We start from the raw sequence: 25,046 nt of genomic DNA, 5'->3' as shown, positions 1-25,046 counted from the left end.
CAATTAATTAGATAAACATTACACAGAATGAACATAATAGTTCAAATGAACATAAAAATAGTTCAAATGAACATGAAAATAGTTCAAATGAAATAGTTCAAATGAAAAAAAAATAGTTCAAATGAAAAAAAAATAGTTTAAATGGACTAAAAAATAGTTCAAATGGACAAAAAAATAGGCTAGGTTAGGTTAGCTGTTAAGTGCATTTGAACTATTTTTTTGTCCATTTAAACTATTTTTTTATTCATTTGAACTATTTTTTTGTATATTTGAACTATTTTTTTTTGTCCATTTGAACTATTTATGTTCATTTGAACTATTTTTTTGTTCATTTGAACTATTTTTTTTATTCATTTGAACTTAATTTTTTATTCATTTGAACTATTTTTTTTCATTTGAACTATTTTTTTGTCCATTTAAACTATTTTTTTATTCATTTGAACTATTTTTTGTATATTTGAACTATTTTTTTTGTCCATTTGAACTATTTATGTTCATTTGAACTATTTTTTTGTTCATTTGAACTATTTTTTTTATTCATTTGAACTATTTTTGTTTATTTCATTATAATTTAATATTTTAATAGTTCAAATGAAAATAGTTCAAATGAACTAAAAAATAGTTCAAATGAGCAATACATTTACTCGTTTGAACTATTGTTCATTTAAACTACTCACGTGATCCCACGTGCAGTAGTTGAAATGAACAATAGTTCAAACGGCAGTAGTCCAAATGAGATAGCATCAATTTTTCCAATTTCTTTAGATAATTAATTTTCATCATTATGTTTTAATTTAATCTTTTAAATTGATATGTATTGTATTTAATATGTATTCACAAATTTCAGTTTGTATGATAAATGTATATATTGTGGCGTACGAGAGCATTTCTGTAGGGGGGGGGGGGGCACATTTGGCAAGTAAAAATTTTTGTGACCACCACTTAGCAACATTGTGCACTCCCCTTTAAAACCCCTTTTTTTATAAAATATTGATACCTTTTTACTATTCGATCATAAACACACTTCTATATTACATTACAAGTGTTAATAAATTGTTTATGTAATTTTCACGGGTTAACCTTATACAGGCTATGGGGTCTGAATCTATGTATAGCCGGGGGTGGGGGGCGTTTGCCTCCCCCCCTAGAAAAGGCTTTAAAGGGTTGAAATGCATGTGCATAGCCCAATTTGCCAAGGACAGCTTATTGAAAAAAAAATTAGACCAATAAGGGTAAAAAAAGGAAAAACATATTTTTTTGTTACACAAATATGAAAGTGTGACACATGTTTCTATATACATTTTTCAAGGGCTTTTCAGAAATATAGTTTTTAGATATGAAGCAATTTAGTCAAAATTTTAGATTTTCTTTTTCAAAGACCGGACTTTTTCCGCACTGTACCCAACCCTATGCATTAAATAAAAAAAATAATCCTTTAAATTACTATTCATTAAAAGTCACAAAATTTCCGATGATAGTGTCAAAAATGAGAGTGCTAGGACAAAAAACTATAGGGGGGGGGCGCCAAACGTCCCCCTCCCCCCCAGACAATCTCTCTTAATAAGCTTCAAGGAAAGAAAAATAGAGATGGAAAAGTTTCTTAAAAAATATCTATATTTTCATAGGATCGATACATATTGTTTTATAAATTATGATAACAGATATATATTTACACTGAAGGCAGTATTGATTAAAGCTTTTTAATGAAACTTTTTTAGTTAAGGGCAAAAGTGAGATTTTAAGGTATTTTTTATACGATGTAATTATACTTAAATGAAATACAAACAAGTTTTGGGGATCTCGGAGAGGTCGAAAGTAAATGTGTGTACTCTTGAAAAAGGGGGGGGGGGTTTAGATGACCCTTTGTCGAGATTTCCGAGGATAAACACGTTATCAAAGATTATCATAACTTTGAAACTGATTTATGCTATATTTATTATTATAATGTACGTGTATATCATTGATATTTTTTATGCATTTCTTAATCTTACCTATAATTTCTTCTAGTTTACACACTACACAGTTTGTATTTTTTTAACTTTTAGTATTAAGGACTTGAGTTTTTGCCACAAACTCTGATTTTCTAATCTCTATATCTTTGTAACCCAATGTCGTAGACCTTAGATATTTCAAACTATTAATACTTATAGATAAAATAATCTAAGTTTGAAAAATCAAAGGTTTGCGCCATCAGGTTGCAAAGATATTGGGATTAGAAGATTAGAGTTTGTGGCAAAAACTCAATTCCTTTGTACCAGTTATTGAGAATATGTTCTTTATAACGACCTGCCATCGGTTTTGTTTCGTTTGCATGGGCTCAAATATCTTCGGTCAAAGCCATCATTTCACGTAACTTCAAAAATTCAAACTTAAAGAAGATCAAACTTCGCATTATTTTTAACTTTTATAGAGTTTCCTAAAACCCAAAGAAACTTGATTGTCTAAAGAAATGAAACACAAACTCTTAATATTAGAGTTTATTTGCAATTTGAAAGGCAACTGTGCACTAAAAATGCAAATAAATTAGGCATTTTTTAATTTCACAGACCAAAGTCAACATTCAGATAGTTAAATTTGAAATTAAAACTTTTCAGGTCGTCATTAAATTTTCATCCTTTGTTGTTAAAATGTGAGCTCAAAGAACAACTTTTAAAAATAATATTGTCAAAACTTCCTTCGTTTTTTAGAAACCATTACATTAATTTATGAAAAATATCAAGGCAGTCATGAGAAAAGGAACTGAGCCTATGCCACAAACTCATAAACTGATGATGTATCAAACCTTTGTTATTTCAAACTTAGATTAATTGATATTCGTATAATTTGAAATATCAATAATGAATCCTGATATAGCAATTAGAAAATCAGAGGCTGTGGCAAAGGCTCATGGTTTCTTTATCAGAATTTTCTATTTTCGGGATAAAATAAAATTTCAGTTATTTAAACATATCTATAAACTATAACATAATATTATGAACATCTTTTATCTATATGAATACATTAAACTCGAGTTTAAATACAGGCTAGCTTAAACATAATATTATTAACATCTTTTAGATATTTGAATACAATAAATTCAAATTTAAATACAGGCTAGCTTAAACATAATATTATGAACATCTTTTATCTATATGAATACAATAAATTCAAGTTTTAATCATTTCTATATGTTTTCCGGTTTTCGCTTTTGTAGTGAAACCCCGATTGAAAATATCAGTTTTTGAAATTATAAACATTGCATGATATCTAATTCATACTTGTTCAGACAAAAGATGTGGAGGATCCCTATGAATGTATCTACATATTTAGTAAAAGCTTACAAAACTCATAAAACAGTCAAAAATTATATGGAATTTAAACTTTAAAAACCGGTTATAATTAAAAAAACACTTTAATTCTTTTGACTTTTGACACATTTTAGAAGTCCTTTTTTGTGCGAAATACAAGCTCCTGCGCAAAAATCGTTTCGATTTTTTCCAGTAACAATTCTTAAATACTGAAACTATATTTAATCCACTGCGTTATGGTGTAAACAGGTATACGTTAAGGTATACAAAAAGAATTTATAAATGAGTTATTGCGGTCAAATCAAAGGTCGGACGTTGCCACGTCGATTCAAAAAAAGGATGCAACATTTTAAAGTAATCTGGATCTATGTAAACCCTGTAGATTCGGAGGCTTAATGTGAAAATGTATTTTTAAACAATTACAGAGAGAGAACACTATTTACTCGTGTTATCTTAGTTTGAGAGCTGGAAAATAGAGGAAAATAATATATAACATTTAAGTTAATATACTTTAAACCCCATAAAACGATGGAAAAGGAAGACGACATTTGAGCAATCTTATTAATATTAATGTATATTAATGTTTGGTTTACCAATATAGTTTGAAAATTTAGTGGAGTAAAATGAATCTCTCATCGAGATTTTATAATTTTAATGTAATTTCCTATTTTACTGATGTAAAATGCAACCTCCTCCCTACCCATCATAACATCACCTTTAAAATTTGCTAATATGTTAAGAGAGGAATTGCGTCTTTGATGCAAACTCAAGTTTTCTAATCTTTATCTGATGGTGTAAATATCTTAGGTATCGACTTTAGGTTACAAAGATATAAGGATTATAAAATCAGAGTTTGTGGCAAAGATTCAATCCTATGTTATTCAAATGATGTTCTTTTCAAGGATAAATTTGAACCAAAGTACTATGGATAATTGATAAATTGTGTAACCATTGAGTGTAGTCGCTCGACTCCATTGGTTTCTTTAACTATATACAGATTGATCACAAAATCGCCACAAACTCTGATCTCCTAACCCGATACTATTGCAAACTATAGCCATGGTTCCTAGACCTTAGATACTTCAAACTATAAATTATATTAAATCAAACAGTTATAAAGTTGAAAATATCAAATGTTTACACCAGTTCAAAGATATATGTAGTTTTTTGCGATTGGGATTGTCCAGTTCTCTTGGGTATTTTTTTATTATCATTAACACAGGCTAGTAAGTTGTATATCTTAATTATGGAGCGCATATGATAACATTTTTATGAAACTAATGCGTACTTGCAACACTCGCTGTATTCTGATGTCTCAAGTGTCAATTAAGTCTCAAGAGTCCGACAAAATTATTAATAATAGTTATAATTTTAGAATAAAGTGCTTATCTTGCAGTAGTAAAATAAGTTTTCTTTTATTTGTTCTTTATTTTCTGTTCTTTACACTTTTTTATTTAATGTTGGAAAACATGTAAAGTAATGTGAGCAAATTTGTTTTCCTTGTTACATTTGACATTTGTGACGTCATGTATATTTGGTCCATTTCTCTGTTGCCAACTATTGTACTTGATAATCTATTATATTTAAACTAATAAGTTGATTTAAAGCCACTGGTAAATATAACTATTTGATTTATAACAAAATCAAATATCCATAAGATTGCTTAAACTCTCCCAGGGGCATACGATAGAATTTGGAAGGGGTGCCCCCCCCCCCTCTCCTTGGCAACATTGTGCCCGCCCTTAAAAACCCCTTTTTTGAAAAATATGGATACCTTTTTATGTAAATTATTCAATCATATCACACTTCCATATTACAAGCGTTAATAAATTATTTATGTAATTTTCTTAACTTCATCAGACACTCCCTTTGAATACTACAGTGGTGTAAGCTTAAAGGGGTGCAAAATAGAGTTGGTATATATTTACACTGAAGGCAGTATTGATTAATGCTTTTTAATGCAACTTTTTAGTTAAGGGCAAAAGTGAGATTTTAAAGAATATTTTATATGGGTCCCCCCTCTCACGCCCCTGAACTCTCTTAACTATAGTATTGTATATGATCTTGAAATATTTCTAGTTATACGAATGTATAAGGAGTTTCTTCAGGCATTTCCTTTAGATCTTATCTCGTTATACTTAAATTTGGCGCAACAGTTACAGCATGGAAATGTTTATCTGTTCTAATATCTCAATATATATATATTTATATATATTTGGTGATCTGTACGCCTGAGGCAACCGCGCCGCACAAATTATGGCGAGGAACATCCGTATCCGGAACCATTGTTACACGATAAACAATATCCAGACCTGCTACCGCTCCAAATATAATCCAGGGTGAACTAAATTGCTTAAAACCGGTAACTATTGGAACCCCTTCTACTCTCTGAAAAATAGCCTCCTTCTTTGATTATACTAATCCATCGGTGGGAACTCTGGTATTTGGATACAGAGATCAATGCACTTGATCTTGATCATTTATTAATCTGCCCATTGTAATGGTAATCGTACCCAGACAAATAACTTTAATGAAGAGATTAAGCATTAATTAATTAAAATTAAAAAGTGTCCACAGTGGATATCGAGATCAAAGGATCAGGATTATGATTATCCAACACAAAAGTTCCCAGGTTAGATTAGGTTAGAATAGATATATTGTCACAGAAGGTTGCTCTTTTCTAGAAGAAAGGGGCGGGATCCAGGTAATATTTGATAAGAAAATTTAACTTAATTAATCACACAACAAAGTTTAACATGGATGAAAATAAAATTGGTTTTCTGAATATGTTCATGGTTTTATTTTATTGAGATAAATTTTTCCCCTAATTAATTTTTTTTTCGGAGAACCCTAAGATTAACAAACTCGATGAAAAAATTAGCAAAAACTGTCACTAAATCATTAAAAGAAAATTTTTTATTTTGTCAAAGCCAAAAAAATAAAATAAAACAAAATTAGCATTTTTTCTATTAGTTAGGAAAGTTTGCAAGTTGCAACCCTTGACAGGATAAATATTGAACATTTTTGAAGATTGCATTAGCAAAAGAAATTAAATCTTTGCCAGAAACTCAAGTTTTCTCATACCTATATTTTTGTAACATGGTAATATAAAATTGATATTTTAAACTTAGATTTTTTGAGCTAACGGAATTCATAGTTTAAAATATCAAATGTCTATGCGATTGGGTTGCAAAGATTAGAAAATCAGAGTTTGTGGCAAAGACTCTTTAGAAAAAGATCGACGACTTAATAGTCTTATATGCTTTCTAAAGTCTTTCTTCTATGTATTTTAACGGACCAATCAGATATTCAAAATAGATTTTTTTTAAATTGTAATTTGGACAAATGATGGTATAGTTTAAAGGAACAAAAATGGCAGACCACTTTATAAAAATCCTGCGACAAAGAGTTTTCGTTATCAGTTGTTATATCTGTACTCAAGGAAAAATATTAATCCAAGACGATTTATAATTAGGAACTTAAGTTTTAAATTTAATGTTTTAAACTTTTTTTCACTTGATATTTTGAAATTTTAACACCAACGGAACAATATTTTGGAACACATATTGCACGAGTGAGCACAGTATTTTACAAATCAGTGTGTCGTATTAGCAACATTAAACATGTATAAAAACTTATTGAGATGTGAGAAAATATGTAGAAATCTATCAATATATTTGACTATAAGGGTAAAACAATGGTGCATTTAATGACATAAGCTTCTGCTCGCTGTTTCATGTAAATGTCTTTATTTTTGAGTTTAACTTGAATTTTACAATCAGGTCTCATTTAGAGTATTATGACAGTTCACTAGTAATCGTATAACAAATCATATATTGAGTCTGTGATTGCGCTTTTCTTACTATTTTTTAAATAGCCACTCATATGTTGATTTCCGTGCACTGATTTTTGCGCACGGTAATTTTGATTTGCAGATTTAGCACGCTGCGTGCGCCGTTGAGCACGTGGCGCATGGTTTCTCTGGAACTTCCGGTTTGAAAACTCAATCTGCCTTGGCCTTTCTTCTCTTTCTTCACGGCTCACTCGCTCTGACAAGGTATCAGAGCCTAGATGTCTTTTTACAGGCCGGAAGCCGCCGAATTGGGGCTCCGGAAATCTATTTCCGGTTTGCGACTGCAAAGGCGCAAGGTTGAATACTGTTTGGGGAGGGTTAGGTCTCTGAACAGGAACTGAACCTTGAACAGATATAACATTATCCGTAAAAATTCAAGTTTTGAGGATATCCATCCAAACCTGCCAACCTTTAATTATATTTGATTAAATAGATAGGATGTGCGGACTAACCGAGGAATGAATAGATGAATAAATGATTTAAGATATGGAACAAGCAAAACATAAATTCTATTAATTTTTTTGTTTGAAACTTATTAAAACTTTCCAATGGTTGAACTGTATCCGTTCTTATTTATCTTATTCAAATATGAACCGTGGAGCTTGAAATCTTAGTTTTGTTTATTGCAACATCTCTTCTAAAAAAATGTGAGGTCATAAGCATGAAACAGATTTAATGCAATCTCCCTAAATAAAGAGCGTGAAAGCTACTTTTTCTATATCATAAATGTTGTTGTTGTAACAGCTTTTTTAACCTTTTTGAAGAAAGAAATTGAGTCTTCTCTACAAATTCTAATTTTCTAATCTCTATATCTTTGCAACCTTATAGTGTAAATTCTAATTTTCTAATCTCTATATCTTCACAACCTTATGGTGTAAATTCTAATTTTCTAATCTCTATATCTTCGCATCCTTATGGTGTAAATTTCATTTGATATTTCAAACTAAGAATTCATAACAAAGCTCTACCACTTCTTGTGGAAAAACTGTAAGATCAGTTTATTGCAACATCCCTCCATGAAACCTTTAAGATTAGTTTACTGCAACATCCCTCCGTGAAAACTTTGAGATTAGTTTATAGCAACATCCCCCTGTAAAACCTTTCAGATTAGTTTATTGCAACATCCCTTAATGAAACCCAAGCTAACCTTGTGGTGATAAAGGTGACAGTCAAGGTATTTCTTTATGCCTGACAATAAAGCAGTTTTTAAATTTATATCTGTAGATAAGCTTATATTAAACCCTCACTCAGCTTTAATACAGGGTGATTCAAATCACATCATACTTTTAATCAAGCTTTTTAGGATTTCCCATAAAGTTTCAAGCGATGGGTTCTTTTGGAAAAGGAATTGAATCTTTTCCACAAACTCAAGTTTTCGAATCCCTATTTCTAAACAACCTATTGATGTAAACCTGATGATATTTCTAATTTAAAAAATAATAATAATTATAATAATAATAATAATAGTAAGGTTTACGGCATCGGGTTGTAAAGATATCGGGATAAGAAAATCAGAGTTTGTGGCTTAGACTCAATTTCTGATTTATAAATAATTAATGTGTTTTTGAGTAGACAATAAATTAATTTAATATTTTAGTTGATGTTTATGTGTAAACATTTTGGGAAATTTCAATACGATGTGAACCACCCTGTACGTATGGCAGAGTTTAGTATTCATATTCAGTCTTCTATCAATAAGCAAACAATGGAATATTCACACATCGACCTATACCAATGGGAGAAATCTCATATAAAAAGTTGATATGACGCTTTAAGGATAATTTATTCTATCTGCCTGGGACTGTTTGTACTGGACTGGGGCGGTTTGAGAAGCGTGGAGCTCCTCCTCCGAACACTGAACCTGGGAAGGATTGAAATGATGATCCTGAAGATGGAAAGATTGATTGGATGGATCTTGGCTCCTCAGGCTTAGTTGTTGGCTGCCCGGCACGGAAACTGGGAGAATTGAAACTAAAAAATGAGGTTGACTGTGAGTCAGGGTCATGGATAATAGCATTGTTAACATCCCCTCGTCCTCCACCACCACCGCTCACAGGGGAGGGGTTGGATCCGAAAACAGAGAACGGAGGATTTCCAAACCTCTGATCCTCCTGAGCCTGAGGTTGGGGTCTGGGTTGGGTTTGCTGATTAGATGGACTGGGGAACTGTTGCCCGAAGAATGTAAAAGGCTGTTGGGTCCTAAAAGATTGAGAGGATTGGGTTTGGAAAGGTTGGAAGGATTGACTAGGCTGGGTTCCCTGATTTGGAAAACCTTGGAAAGGCTGGTTCTGGAAAGGTCGAGATTGCTGATTTTGGAAGAAAGTATTTTGATTGCTTGCTGGAGCTGGTTGTTGAGCAGAGGATAGGGAAGTAGGAGGAAGGATGGGTCTGGGAGTATCAACTAAAGGCTGAGGCTCTGGTTCAAGACTGGCAGGTTGAGCAGGACGATTTATCACGAAATTATTTAGGTTTACAATTGATTCCTTTTCTTGATCTCGGGGAAATTGAGGGAAGTTTCTAAAAGCACTAAATGGTCCAAAAGTTGATGCTTCTTCTTGTTTCTTTTGTTTCTTACGTTCTTCCTCCTCCCTATGCCTTATTCTTTCTTGTTCTCTTTCAAACTCTTGTTCTTCTTCTAAAATTCTTTCCCTTTCCAAGATTCTTTCTTGTTCAAGTTTTCTCTTGTTTTCTTCTTCAATAAGTCTAATTTTTTCACGCTGTTCCTGTTCGGCAATCTTTCTGTTTTTCTCTTCTTCTTCTCTTTGTTCTTGTTCTATCCTTTCTTGTTCCGCTTCTCTTTCCAGAGCAGCTTTTCTATCCTGCTCTTCAATCTTTTCTAGTTCAGCTTTTCGTTCTTGCTCTTTGATTCTTTCAAGTTCATCTATTCTGTTTTGTTCAGCAATTCTAGCTTCTTCAGCAATTCTATTTTGTTCAGCTATTCTATCTTGCTCTAATTTCTTGGCTTCTGCCTTGATCCGGTTTTGCTCAGCAACTCTGGCTTGCTCTTCTTGTCTGTCAAATTCGGCTCTTCTCTCTTGCTCTTCTTGTTTAAGAAGTTCAGCTCTTCTCTCTTGTTCAGCTTTTCTGGCTTGTACAGCCAACTTGTCTTGTTCAGCTTTCTTATCTAGTTCCACTCTTCTTTCCTTTTCTAACCTTCTTTCCTGCTCTAGCCTTCTCTCTTGTTCCAATATATTTTGGTCTAAAGCCAGAACATTTTCATCTTGAAAGGTTATTGCAGGATTATTCCTTGTTGCAGGAGAAATTATAGGGTCGGAATTTGGATCAATTGGTTTAAAGTTTTGGAAATGGGGGAACCGAGTTCCAGAATCAGATAATCGGGGAGTAGGTCTAGGAGGTGCAGGAGGACTCCCAAACCCAACTCTTTGAGTAGGAGTAGGGTTATCCTCTTTAAGTGGGGCAGGTTCAGTTTGCCTTGATTCTTCTTGTCCAAATCTTGAGGAGGAGGGCTGTTCTGTATTAAACCTAGAAGGAGGAGAAGATTGATCAGGACTGAAACTGGTCGGGGATCTACTTGGAGCTGGTTCCTCAGGTCTAAATCTGACTGGATTTGGTTCCTGTGGTCTTAACCTCTGAGGAACATCTTCGTGTGATCTGGGTTGTTGGAGGAAGATTGGCTGAGCAGGTTTAGGAAAGGTAGTAGAAGCTAAATTATCTGGTCTGCGGTTTGGACTGGTTTGCTCAGGTTGAAATTTCTCCTCATCTGTTGCGGATAATACCTCAAACCTGGGCGGAGGCTGACGAGCATTCGGAGTAAAATCTGAAGAGAAGGAACCAGAGGGATCAAAATCTGTCTCGTCTTGTAGGATTACATTAAACTCTGGAGCTGTATTTGGAACTCGGGAGGATGGTTCCGGAAGTTGAGCTAAGGTTGAACCGACCGCTTCCGGAGAATTATCTGTCCTTGGGCCTGTGTTAAACTGAGTACCCAGAGAACCGTCAGAACTTCTTGGCTCTTCAACAGAGTCTTCATCATCGTATTCATAATCATAATAGTACTCATAGTAAACATATTCAAATGGTTCATATTCACTAGGTTCGGTGTTCTTATTAGTCTCTCCAGGTACCCTTGCACCACCTGTAGTTTGTAATACTGGAGTGAAGGTTGGAAAAACTTCATTATCCCGAATATTCTCTGTAACTGTGTCGGCAAAAGTAGGAGCGGTGGGCACAAAAAACGGAGTTGTGTCAAAAACTGTACTTGGCTCAGTTGTTGTAGGAGTGGTTGTTGTTGTAGAAGACGTGCTTGTGGTAGTTGATGGGGTAGTTGTAGTTGTGGTCGTCGTAGTAGCAGTAGTAGTAGTAGTAGTAGTGGTTGTTGTGGTAGTTGAAGTAGTAGTAGTAGTAGTAGTTGTAGACGTTTTTTCAGATACAATAGTTGTAGCAATTTCCTGCTCAGATGTAGAAGGGTTAGTAGTCGGACTATCTGTAGCTTCAGCATCAGTCGGAGTTTCAGTATCCTCCACCTCCTCCATATCTTCGTCTTTAAAACTGGTTTTAGGTCGGAACCGGTTTCTACCGGAAACTCTTAATCTTGATCTGTCAAGTTTGGGACGGAATCTGCTAGTTGGTTTCCTGTTTAAATTCTTTTGAATAAACTTGTCAAATTCATGTTTTAGATCATCTTCCTTCTCCAATACTTTCATCATTTCCTCAATATCTGGGTCAGGCTTTTCCAAAGGCCGAGCAGGTCGGAAAGGTCTTCTCCGTCTAAGACTTGTGAACCTGTCCTTAATAGAGATGACGGGTTTCACAGTTTCCGCCTCAGTTTCGATAGTATTCTCATCAGGATCATCTTCAAGTTTATTCTCTTCTGTCGTTGTTGTTGAAGAAGGTTCGTTCCTAAGTCTAGTTCTATGCCTGGAGAAAAGAGTTCCAGGTTTCCTGGAATTCGGACCGAACTGAGGTCGTCTTCGTCGCTTGAGCAGACCAGCTAAACCTGTAGCAGCTGGAGTAGTGGTTTCCTCTTCTTCATCAAGAATAGCTTCCATAATTTTCTTCATGGTTTCATCTTCAGAATTGTCAAGAATTTCTTCCATAATCTTGTTCATGGTTTCAACATGCTTCTCGTCCATTTCATTCTCTTCCTCACCAACTTCTTCAACATCTTCCTCCTCTTCTTCTTCTTGATCTTCTTTATCACTGTTATTCCTAACTCTAGGAATAAAGCTGGATGTGAACTTATTTCTTCTGTTTGCTGGAACCCTACGGGAGAAAAGGTTCATTAATCTGTGTGTTCTAGATCCTGTACTAGAACTCTCCTCCTCCTTCTCCTCCTTCCTTTTCTCCTCTCTCTCCTCCTCCTCCTTTCTTCTCTCTTCCTTCTCCTCTGCTCTGTCAGATTCTTCTTTCATGGCGGAGCCAAGTTTTTTAATGGCGTCTGGTTGCAACAAACCCTTTTCCTGAAAACCAACAAACATTCCAGTTTAATAAAATATTACAGTATAATATTCCGGAGATTAAGGAACGAATTTTTAGATTAAAATTCCACCGAACTACGTGCAAATATATTAATGGCATTCCTAAATCATTCTAGACTAAAGACATGACAAGATTAAGCTCTATTTTAACTGGAATTTGTTGCAATAATTAGAAAATATTAAAGTAATTTATAATTTCGTGAAATTTTTAGCCATGACGTGTATTGAAGGCCATCCATGCGCAGAGTTTAAGAAACTAGGGAAATAAGCGACGACTTTATAATAGTTTCAAAATAAAACTGCAATGAAAAAAACAAAACAATGTCCTATCTTGGAAATTCTAAAATGGAGCACAAATTGACAAAGAACTCCCTGTAAATGTGGCAACACAAGCAAAACGCGGCAAAACTTGGAATGTTATTGTTCCTGAAGTAAAGCTAGAAATCCACTAAACTCGCTGTTAGATATATCTGGGGAGCTGGGGGAGCTGGGGGAGCTGGAGGAACTGGAGGAACTGGAAGATCTATCCTCCTCCCGGAGAGCAGAGAGCTTTGGTTTATCCTAATCAGAGCAATTAAACTTAAAGGGACTGTAAACAAAATATCCTAATCAGAGCAAACTTAAAGGGACTGTAAACAAAATATCCTAATCAGAGCAAACATAAAGGGACTGTAAACAAAATATCCCAATAATCTCGAATTGAAGAATTGAAGAGCCCTATTCACAACGGCACCCTTTACGCTTTCATCTGACTAACAATGAGGAAGATATCGTTGGTTTTCAATCTTAAAACGTATTTTAACTCTGTCAATGACTCTTTCCAAAAGTCGCTTTTATAAAAAATTACACAATGATATTTTCATCATTTGTGTTCAGATAAAGCTTTTAAGGATACCGTGATACCGTTGTGGATCGGACATGTCTCTCTATAAACGGAGGGTAACTGGTAATTATGTTTACAGTTCCTTCAAGATTATTTAAAGTAAAACTATAGTTTAGAAAATCTTTGAAATTCTTTACAAAAAATTAAAGTAAAAAAATTATACCTTTTTTCCCTTTTAAACCAAAAAAATGTTATAAAAACTGTCCTATTTAGTTTATAAACTCCCTCGAAAATTTTGTAAATGCATATTTATATTTACTTCTCGATCTTAAGATTTAAATGGATAATACTGAAATTTTTCTTATACAAATAAACTTTTTTGCTCCGAGCTAGACATAAGGATTAAAGTCGACCTTTTGCGAATGTTACTTTGCAACCTCATAAATTCGCTATTTTTTATTAATTTTTTTAGGTGAGAAAGTCAATATCAAATATTTTTCAAGCTAAACAAACCGCAATATCTTCAACATAATTTTGTTCAGATTTAAAGAGTATAGTTATATATAGATCAACCATGTCCCCTGTAGATTAGAATGAAAGTCTCCGTCAAGATAATTTCAAATTAAAGAAAAAATATTAAAATATTTACCTTAGATTTATTATATGTATCCTCACATCCTGGAACATTCTCCGGAGAATCACAAGACGAGGTTGACGGATTAAACACTCGGCCTGCGCTGCATCCGGCCTCGTTCGGGGTTATACCGTTCAGACAGACGTAGTACTCCCTGCAGCTGGTAGGGTGGGGAAAGGCGGGGTGTACGCCTAATCACAAACCATATTATTGCAGGAATGAATGGGGAGGGAAGGGAATGGGGGGGGGTAGAAGAAGGGAGAAAGTCAAAGGAATTGAGTCTTTGTAACAAACTCTGATTTTCTAATACCTATATTAATACCTAGTTTGAAATATCTAAGGTCTAAGGTATTGGGTTATAAAGATATAGAGATTAGAAAATCATAGTTTGTGACAAAGCTAGAGAAAATCAAAAGAACTGCTTCAAACTCGAAAATGTATAATCCTATAATCTTGCAACCTGATGGGATAAACCTTTAACATTTCCAACTAAGATGATTTGATCTTAGAGAATTCATAGATTGAAATGTCTATGGTCTACGTCATTGGGGTGCACAGGTTTAGGGAGTAGAAATCAGAGTTTGCTGTTTGCGGCAAAGACTCAATTTGTTTAACAATTACATTTTAAAAATGTCAAAGCATTTTTATTCTTCGCATTAGCGGTTCAATAAGAGCAGTTACATGATTTGAAACATATAAGATTTCCATATCACGTGTCATTTACTTTTGTTTGACGTGGGGGCGGGGGTGTTACGGGGGGGGTACAGGATGTTGGATAAATTAGAATAATAACTCTTTAATATTCCGTTCTAAAATCAGAACTCTTTAATGTTAAAGATAAATGATGAAAAGCTTTCAGGATTCCTGAGGATAAATGTGGAATGTATAAAATGTATAAAATGTGTAAAATGTATAAAATGGTGGCTTTTCCTAATTTGCCGCCCGGACACTTAAACCCGTTTTCAAGGGCGACAAGTTCGGTTTTCTCTGTTGCTTGGTCAGGTGTGGAGACAGGGTTTTTCTTTCGTCTGGGTTGCTCCGGGTCTGATAAAGATACACAACCCTTCCTCCCGGAGTCTCGAGCCCAGACACAGGTTCCAACCTAGAGACAAAAAAAAACATATTTTTCTTTGTGATATTTGAATTTTCCAAATCTAAATTGTCAATCCTTATTTTCGCTTTTATATTCTTTTCCTTTCTTATGAATTCTTACATTTTCTGATTTTTTTTATCTTATTGCAAGCTGCAGGGGGGTTCCCATAAACATGGTAATAAATGCACGAAACAAGATTTATAAGATAATATGTTGATGAACTTTTAACTTTTTTAAAATGTGATCTACCTTCATAAAAACATGGTAATAAATGCACGAAACAAGATCTGTAAGATAATGTGTTGAAGAACTTTTAACTTTTTTAAAATGTGATCTACTTTCTTAATATGTTCATAGAAACATGGTCAGTTTTAATTCATGGAATAAATTGAAATTAGGAGCAAACGCTTGAACTCTAAATCAGTTTTGATTGAATCGAAAGAGCAGACCACATTTGGAAATTGCTAGAGTAGGGAAATCTGGCCTTCAAGTATTTGAAGATTCAATAATGAATTAGAGCGTTTACTTCCCTAAATTGTCCTTAAATTGTGACACCTTGAATGAATTTTATCTTGTATCCGGTATTAAATCTAATGTAATGTTATGAAGCACTATGTCACAACAAGTGGTTAAAGATTGAACTAAGACACTACAGTGTAACTGTAAACTGCATTATCTAAGAATGACAAGTTTAAACTAAATAACGGATAAAAGAATGCAGAAGTTTACCATATGGTATAATATCATCAAGGAGGGGGGTAATCCCCCCCCCCCCCCAACAAAACCTAAAATATATAATAAGAATATTTGCATGAGGGAATATGTGCGAATTTAAGACAATACATTATCTATATATATATAGTTCAGGGGAGGTAACTAAGATGCCACGCCCCTTAATATTACATATTACTTCCCTAGTTAGTTTAAATACCGAACTTAAACAATAAACATGAGAACTAACAACACATTCTTTCCCACGGGTAAATAGTTATATACAGGAACAAGATCTATACATGTATACTGGAGTATATACAGGAACAAGATCTATACATGTATACTGGAGTATATACATATAGGAGGATACTGGAGTATATACAGGAACAAGATCTATACATGTATTCTGGAGTATATACATATAGAAGGATACTGGAGTATATACAGGAACAAGATCTATACGTGTATACTGGAGTATATACATATAGAAGGATACTGGAGTATATACAGGAACAAGATCTATACATGTATACTGGAGTATATACAGGAACAAAATCTATAAATGTATACTGGAGTATCTACATATAGAAGGATACTGGAGTATATACAGGAACAAGATCTATACATGTATACTGGAGTATATACAGAAACAAGATCTATACATGTATACTGGAGTATATACAGGAACAAGATCTATACATATATACTGGAGTATATACATATAGGAGGATACTGGAGTATATACATATAGGAAGATACTGGAGTATATACAGGAACAAGATCTATACATGTATACTGGAGTATATACATATAGGAGGATACTGGAGTATACTGGAATATATAGGAGGATACTTGAGTATACTGGAGTTTATACATAGGAGGATGCTAAAGTATACTGGAGTAAATACATAGGAGGATACTGGAGTATACTGGAGATACTAGAGTATAATGGAGTATAAACATAGGAGGATACTGGAATATGAGAGTATCCTAGTATTCTAGTATCCTAGTATCCTAGTATCCTAGTATCTTAGTATCCTAGTATCCTAGTAAACTAGTATCCAAATATCCTAGTATCCTAGTATCCTAGTATCCAAGTATCCTAGTATCCTAGTATCTTAGTATCCTAGTATCCTAAAATCCTAGTATCCAAGTATCCAAGTATCCTAGTATCCTGGTATCCTAGTATCCTGGTATCCTAGTATCCTGGTATCCTAGTATCCAAGTATCCTAGTATCCTAGTATCCTGGTATCCTGGTTCCCTGGTTCCCTGGTATCCTGGTATCCTGGTATCCTGGTATCCTGGTATCCTGGTATCCTGGTTCCCTGGTTTCCTGGTATCCTGGTTTTCTGGTTCCCTGGTATCCTGGTACCCCTCTGAACCCCTGTAACCCGTGCCTAATGAAAGCCCAAGGATAATATTTATTATCACCCAGTTCACGTTTTCTAGTATCCTAGCATCACGAACTAGAGTAAACCCGGAAGAGAGGAAAAGAATGTGAACTCTACATACAGCCCCCCCCCTACACCTCCCCTCCCCGTCATGTTTCTTTGCATCTCCTTTTAACTCATCAACTGTATACTAGCAGCTGTCATTTGGTCTACAAACTCACTAGTCACTAGCTCTTTAACTATTTTTAATTCTCCATGTGCACCCAGTTTTTGTGTATACATTCTCTACAACTTTATTACTCTGCAACCCTATTGCTCTGCAATACGATTACTGTGCACAGTACAATTGCTATATAACTCTATAGCTCTGTAACTCTATTGCTCAGCAAACTTGTTTCTCTAGAACCATGCTGCTCTACAACCTGACTGTTCTCCTCTGCTACTATTTCTCTGCAACCCTATTGCAGTGGAACTATATTGCTCTGCAACCCTATTTCTTCTCTGTAACCCTATTTATTTCTCTGCAACCCTTTTGGTCTGCAACCCTATTTCTCTGCAACCTAATTTATTACTCTGCAACTTTTTCTTTACAACCCTATTTAACTTTGCAGCCCTATTTCTCGGCAACCCTATTTCTGTGCACCCATATTTATTTTTCTGCAACCATATTAAGTTCTCTGCAACCCTATTTCTCTGCAACCCTATTTATTTCTACGCAACCCTATTAAGTTCTCTGCAACCCTATTTATTTCTCTGCAACCCTATTTATTTCTCTGCAACCCTATTTGTTTCTCTGCAACCCTATTTATTTCTCTGCAACCCTATTTATTTCTCCAAAACCCTATTAAGTTCTCCGCAACCCTCTTAAGTTCTCTGCAACCCTATTTATTTCTCTGGAACCCTATTTCTCTGCTTATTGTTCTGGACTTGTACCGAACTATATAGTATACAGTAAGAATAATATGACCAACCTCTTCTGAGTAATGTAGTCCCTCAGCGCACCGTGTTGAGCTTCCAACACCGTTTAAACAAGAATAGAAAACATCACATTCTCCAGGTTCATCGCTAGGATACACTCCGTTCTGCCGGGGACAGTGTCCATCTCCTAATTTATACAGAGATTAGAGAAAGATATAGGATCGATAGATAGGATGGATCGAGAAGTTAGGACAGAGAAGCTAGGTAGAGAAGTTAGGACGGAGAAGGTGGGTGGAGAAGTTAGGACGGAGAATTTAGGATAGAGAAGGTAAAATGGAGAAGGTTAAGGATGGAGAAGGCAGGATGGAAAAGTCAGGATGGAGATGGTAGGATGGATGTAGAAGGGAGTATGAAGAAGTAAGGATGGAGAAGGAAGAATGTAGAGGGTTGGATGGAGAAGAATGGATGGAAAGGATGAGATAGATGGATAGGATGTAGGTTTATACTCTATATATAAACAGTTCATTAGCCACCAAATACTCAGGGTAACCTTGACATTGAATACAGTATAGATAAATAGATAGATAGATAGATAGATAGATCGATGGATAGATAGATAGATAGAAAGATAGATAAATATATAGATAAAGATATCTTTAAATATAGAATATAAATAAATAGATAAAAATAGTTGCATTTTTATAAATTTTATTGATTATGAAAATTGTAATATATCAGAAAACATCAATATTTTATGTACTATAACGTTGTAACACCAGTAATTTTTCTTAAATACTTAAATATTCAAGCCCTCTCCCCTCCCTCTCCCCTCCCTCTCCTCCCCCCATTTCAAAATACATTAAATATTTTGGAACAGATTAATGAAGGATGGATGAAAGAATGAATGAAGAATTGATAAATTAACAGATTAAACACAATGGCTGCTGAATGAGGTGTAATTAAGCCCAATAATAAATGAGTTTATCAAACCTCGGCCCGGTGATAGTTCGTTTAGGACAATATCTAATATATATTATACGAACTCCCATATCTTTGTTTACATAATAATAACATTTTAATAACATTTTTGTTCTTCTCAACAACTTTTCAATAATAAGAGTTATGATTAAAAACATATAAGATTTCAATTTTACTTTAGTTTGACGTGAGACTGAGTATAGATTATACATTCCTCCCAGTAACTGCAGTACGCTTAGTTTTTAAATGGTATGATTATATTTCTTGGTTTAGATTAAGATGCAATTATTCAATAAAACATTATTGCTTGTCTATACTAAATAGAAAATTATGAGAAGGGGGATGAATAAATGAATAATCTAACAAAACTTCTAGATATAAATGAATGAATGAATGAACATTAAAAAAGGAAAATACAAATCTGCCAAAAAATTGATCAAACAATTCCTTTCTCGGCTGGACTCTCAGGATTTAATGGAAAANATTACAATGGAATAACTTAAAGTTTTTTTTAATTTTGATAATTTATGTTATAAATTCCTATGACCAGAATAAATCATTGATTTTTTATTTGAAAGATGGATCCCATGTCAGGCTGTGACACCCCTACTCTTGTGTTTATATTAGAACCCAAAGACAGTACACTGCAGTACAAAAAATGCGTACACCACTGAAATGACTTTCCTTGCCTTACATTCATTGGTCTGAACTAGCTTCAAAGATCTATCAAATACATCATGGGCAGGAATACAAAATATCATGATAGATAGATAGATAGATAGCAACAAATTAAGGTACAGTGGGACCCTTAAACACATTGGAAGAAATCTGTTTACCCTCAAGTTATGACTCAAAATAGTCCAATTGAATTTTATAAAACACAGTAATTGTACATTGTACAAAGGTCTCTTTGTTTTTCCTTAGTTAGTAGATTTTTAGATTTAGATTGCTTAAAATGTCGTCTTTGTATTCCAAGGTTTAATAGGTCCTACTGAAAAAAGTAAAATAGAACGTTATATAGCTAAATTATCAGACTTGAGGGAAATAGCTTTATTTACAATTGTAGAGGTACGTACGTTTAATTTAAAGTGTCCTAAGATTAATTTTACTTTCCTACTAGTTGTAGAATAACTATTTGATGTATCTGATATGTATAATGGGAGCCTGTATTGAATATGTATAATGGGTGCATGTATTGAATATGTATAATGGGTGCATGTATTGAATATGTATAATGGGTGCATGTATTGAATATATATAATGGGTGCATGTATTGAATACGGAAACGGAGGAAGACTCTTTTAACAAGTACTGTGTAATGTATAAGAAGAAGAAATAGATATGTTTACTCTCATACAACATACATCGTGATTAAACTTGGATGAGCATCGTTAAAAGGACTGGAGACGGAATTTCAAGTGAACCTCTAGTTTGCGACTGGCACGCCGACTCAACCTTTGTCTGAGGGTTTCTTTTTTAAATAGATTATTTTCTATATCGCGAAATAGACTTCAGACTCTGGGAGAAATGTAATTCAAACTCAGTCTGATTGAGCTGCACTGAGTTTAGTTAAACTATATTTTTGATAAATGAAAACACAGAAAATTTTCATTTAATGAATTTCTTTCTTTCTTTTATAATAATGGTCGTAGATCTCTATTTGACTGCATCTATCCTAGTGGAAGGGAATTGTTTAAATGCTTAACCCTGAAGCTCAACGGTGGCCTAATTATAAATGCATATACGTATGTAATCCATCTATGTGTAGTTCTATACATCTATCCATCTATCCTTCTATTTGTATTGTGTAGGTCTATACATATATTCATCAATCCATGTGTAAGTATATAAATTTATCAAATTCCATTTATGAATACTGTGTAAGTCTATCATCTATCCATCTATCCTTCTATGTGTACTGTGTAGATCTATAATCTATCTATCTATCCATCTTTGTGTATAATTGTGTAGGTCTATACATATATATCAATCCATCTAAAGAGGTCAGAGGTCAGAGGTGCTTAAAATTCAGGGATTAATTCTCAAGTCTCAAATTCACATTGGATATCGAGATTAACGTTAATATCGGAAACATAAGTATACAATCTACATTTATCCGGATAAATAATATTATCAAGTGTCCAAACATGTATACATCTGCTAATACACTAGGGAGGGGGGGGGGGTTTCAGATCCTGTTCCTGATATTCCTGGCAAATATCTATGACTAAAAAATCTCCAAAGTTCTGAATTATTTTGAATTCCCAAGTATGAGACATCGTAAAACCCAAGGTTGGATACTAAAAGGTAAGTTGAATACCAAGGTTTGTATACTAAAAGGTAAGTTGAATACCAAGGTTTGTATACTAAAAGGTAAGTTGAATATGGTTTGTGTACACATTTGACTGTTATGAACTAGTTTATCAAAACAATAACAAATATTGTAAACAAAAAGAGGCACTTTCCTGGCAGGCTAGGAAAATTGGACTTGCTCACAAATTGTTGTTTTTAAACCAGTTGCCGAGCATTACAGTAAAAATGGAAAGAAATTGCAAGCTCTTACGAACAAATCTATAAAAATCTTGCCAGTTACTTCTAAAAAACAAAAGCTAAAAGAGTTTCAAATGTACGTGTTTAGGGCTACACAAGATGAAAGTGAAGTAAAATTAAAGGCCAAGGAACGTTAAAGTTGACCCAGTCTAACATCTATCAATAATATGCCTGGTAAAAATACAACCGGCATCAACAGAAATAAAACCTTGGGGTCACGTCAAACAAATTCTTGACTCCAGACAAACGATAAATAATTTGCATTTCTGGCATTTTTCCGGATTTTTGGGTCCAACTGGTTAAAAGGAAAAATAGAAGGATATACAATGCAGGATTTTCTTATTCTTGACCAGATCTTTATAAAGTAATTATTTTTAAAGGGGTGGCAATAAAGTATAGTTTAAGCCACCATATTAATGTTTACAATGATTGGAGCGTGTACCCTTTTTTGTGTATGTTCGCAATAATTCTGTCTATTATGTAGATATATGTAGATGTCACAATAAACTAAGCTGGGATAGGTTAAAAAGGCCTATGATAGGCCAGGTACTGTACAAAGTCTGGCCACGCTACCAAAGTTGAAACTGAGCCGGCATAGGATAGGGTCAGGCCTGTACATTGGCCGGTGAAAGTGGCCGGTCCGGTTTGGATTCAAATTGACCCTAGTCCACAGTGAAGTAAAGACAAGTAAGATATTACAGAAAGATTGTTGGGTCTTTATAAACATATTATGCAGCATGATTAAACTGTAATAAATGTTGTCTATTTGTGCATAATTTTGCATATTTTCATATTTTTTTTGGAAACCTGTATTTTTAAAAAATTATTTAAACAAAGGAACTGAGTTTTTGGCACAAACTCGAATTATCTAATCCCTATATCTTTACAATCTGATGATGTAAACCTTTGATATTTCAAACTTAGATTATTTGATCTAACAGAATTCATAGTTTGAAATATCAAAGGTCTACGACATTAGGTAGCTAAGATATAGAGATTAGAAAAGTAGAGTTTGTGACAAAAACTCAGTTCCTTTGTATAAAAAATAAATTCAGAGATTGGAACTTTTGAGTTGGATAGCGGATACTTATAATCCCGTTCGCTTGATCTCGATATCCACAATGGGCACTTTTAATTTGAGTATCAGTGCTTAATATCTTCATTTAAGTTATCCCTTTAGGGTACAATTACATTTCGGTATATCGAACAAAGATAATGCTAATTAGTTCCCAGCGCTGTATAAACTTCAATTCCTTTCTTACACTAAAACATCTCCGAGCTATATAAACCCCGTCCCCGTTTTTATATAAGCTAAGGTTTGAGAAGAGACACTAATCTGTTCTAGGTAAGTTATGATCAACAAAGACAATGGATAGTATAGAGATTGCATGGAGAGATAGAGAGGCATCTAGTTCACATCAGAACACATCTCAAGCGTGTCGTTGGTGCCCTTGATCACATTATGTAACCTACCCCTGGATATGTTTATAACATCTAGCTCTATCTCTTTTTTTATACAAATAATCATTTTTCTTTTCATCTCTTCATCAATCACAGTTTGTTACAAGCTCTACCCCAAAAATCGAAAAGAATTTTGCAAATTGATGTAACTTTTCAGTCTGTATCTATGTGCTATGTAGTATGTAGACATCTATCTATATATAAATTTGGCTTGTCTGTCTGTTTGTTTGTATCCAATAAACGTCAAAACGGCTGAACCGATCGGGCCCAATTTTTTTGTGGGACATCACGAGACCACAGGAAAGGTTTATGAATGATAAAAATTAAAAAAAATGTGTTTAAAGGTTTTTAATTTCGTAAAAAAAATTTAAATTCTTGAAAATCCGCGAATTTTTTTTTTAAAAGTCCGCAAATTTTTTTTCTTCTTTTTTTTAAAATGTAAACAAAAAGAACATGTTCACAATTTAAATAGACTAAAAGCCTAGTATATATATAAACTTCCAGCTGAAGGGTCCGGCGTTGCCCGTGGAAAAAAAATTTGAAAAAAGATGTAAATATAATTTTTTTTTGATTTTTTTTAGCCTATAACACACCCTGCCACCTATGAGTGTCCACAAAAAATTTCAGCCCAATCGGTCCAGCCGTTTGGCCGGCTATACGAAACATATACGAGTGTCTTGTTTTATTATATAGATATAGTTTATCTACTCCATATATAAAGTATTGTCTATGTACATGTTAGGATACAATCAACCAAAATTACAACTAAATTATTCTCCAGTAATTACCAGTAATTACTAATTAGTCTTTACAGAATTACTTGACAACATGGGTACATCCGTAGCCATGAGGTAATTACCGCAATTATACCATTACCATCAGAATTATTTATTTTTAAATAGTCTTTAAATCCTATCGTTCCTTTGTGCAATCAGAAGTGCAAGACCGAACACATATATTTTTCTTTTCCACAAACTCTGATTTTCTAAAGCTTTGAACTAAGATTGTAGTGTGAACTATAAAGTTAATGGCTCGGCAACAAATTCTAATCTAAGATTTTGAGCTTTTTTGTTAAAAATGTTCATCCTTTTTTCTGCAGCTTTGCCCCAAATTTTTTTTAAAATCTTGGAGAGGAATCTCTCGATGCACCTTTTTCAAGAAAGTCTATTATTGTGCAACAAAATGAAAAATCTAGATAGTTAGATGAACATTCAATTAGTTTGATTTTACAGACCATGAACCTTCTTTTTAAACACTTTCATGCTGTCTGGACAATTTAAACCATTCAAAGATAGATCTTCCATGTTTTTTTTTTACTTTTTACTCATATTTTAGTCAATGTTTATAAATAAAAAAATGCAGAAATCTGCATTTCAAAATGCATGTGCTGAAGTGTTTTGGTGGTAGAACTCTATTTTTGTCGGAACTTTTATTCCTCTTATTGAAAAAAAACATAAAGATAAAAAAATCTTCGCGCCCATCTTCGATTTGAACTTTTTATTGTTGTTATTTAATCGTTTTTTTTTCTTTCTCGGGAATTTTGAAAAATGGAAGTTTATTAAAAGCTTTTTTTTAAAATTCGGATCATCCATAAACCTTCCCCGGGTCATGTCAGTTGCCTCAAAATTTTGGACTCAATCGGTTCAGCCGTTTTGTCATTTGTTGGATACAAACAAACAAACACCCAGACAAGCAAAGTATATATAACTCTAGGCTTTTAGGGCGCTTCGCGCCCATCTTCTATTTATATTGTGAACATGTTCTTTTTGTTTACATTTTAAAACAAAGAAGAAGAAAATTCGGGGATTTTCAAGAATTTAAATTTTTTTACAAAATTAAAAACCTTTAATTAAAACACATTTTTTTTATCATTCGTAAACCTTCCCTGTGGTCATGTGATGTCCC

At 33.8% G+C, this 25,046-nt stretch overlaps 1 protein-coding gene across 1 annotated transcript in view; it reads right to left on the bottom strand.

Moving 5' to 3' along the window:
• Positions 1–6,943: 6,943 nt before the first annotated feature.
• Positions 6,944–25,046, bottom strand: part of LOC111695178 (daf-12-interacting protein 1) — a gene marked incomplete at its 5' end in the record, with an annotated part of 27,295 nt that continues 9,192 nt past the window's right edge. The window contains 6 exons of the mRNA XM_023464399.1: positions 6,944–7,483; positions 8,936–12,560; positions 13,005–13,139; positions 14,051–14,226; positions 14,966–15,137; positions 18,206–18,339. Of these exons, the coding sequence (XP_023320167.1) occupies positions 7,098–7,483; positions 8,936–12,560; positions 13,005–13,139; positions 14,051–14,226; positions 14,966–15,137; positions 18,206–18,339 (4,628 nt within the window). The remainder of the gene's footprint in view (positions 7,484–8,935; positions 12,561–13,004; positions 13,140–14,050; positions 14,227–14,965; positions 15,138–18,205; positions 18,340–25,046) is intronic.

This window comes from Eurytemora carolleeae, unplaced genomic scaffold, assembly GCF_000591075.1.
Source record: "Eurytemora carolleeae unplaced genomic scaffold, Eaff_2.0 scaffold196, whole genome shotgun sequence".
NCBI lineage: Eukaryota > Metazoa > Arthropoda > Copepoda > Calanoida > Temoridae > Eurytemora > Eurytemora carolleeae.
This window is presented reverse-complemented; position numbering and strand designations above follow the sequence as displayed.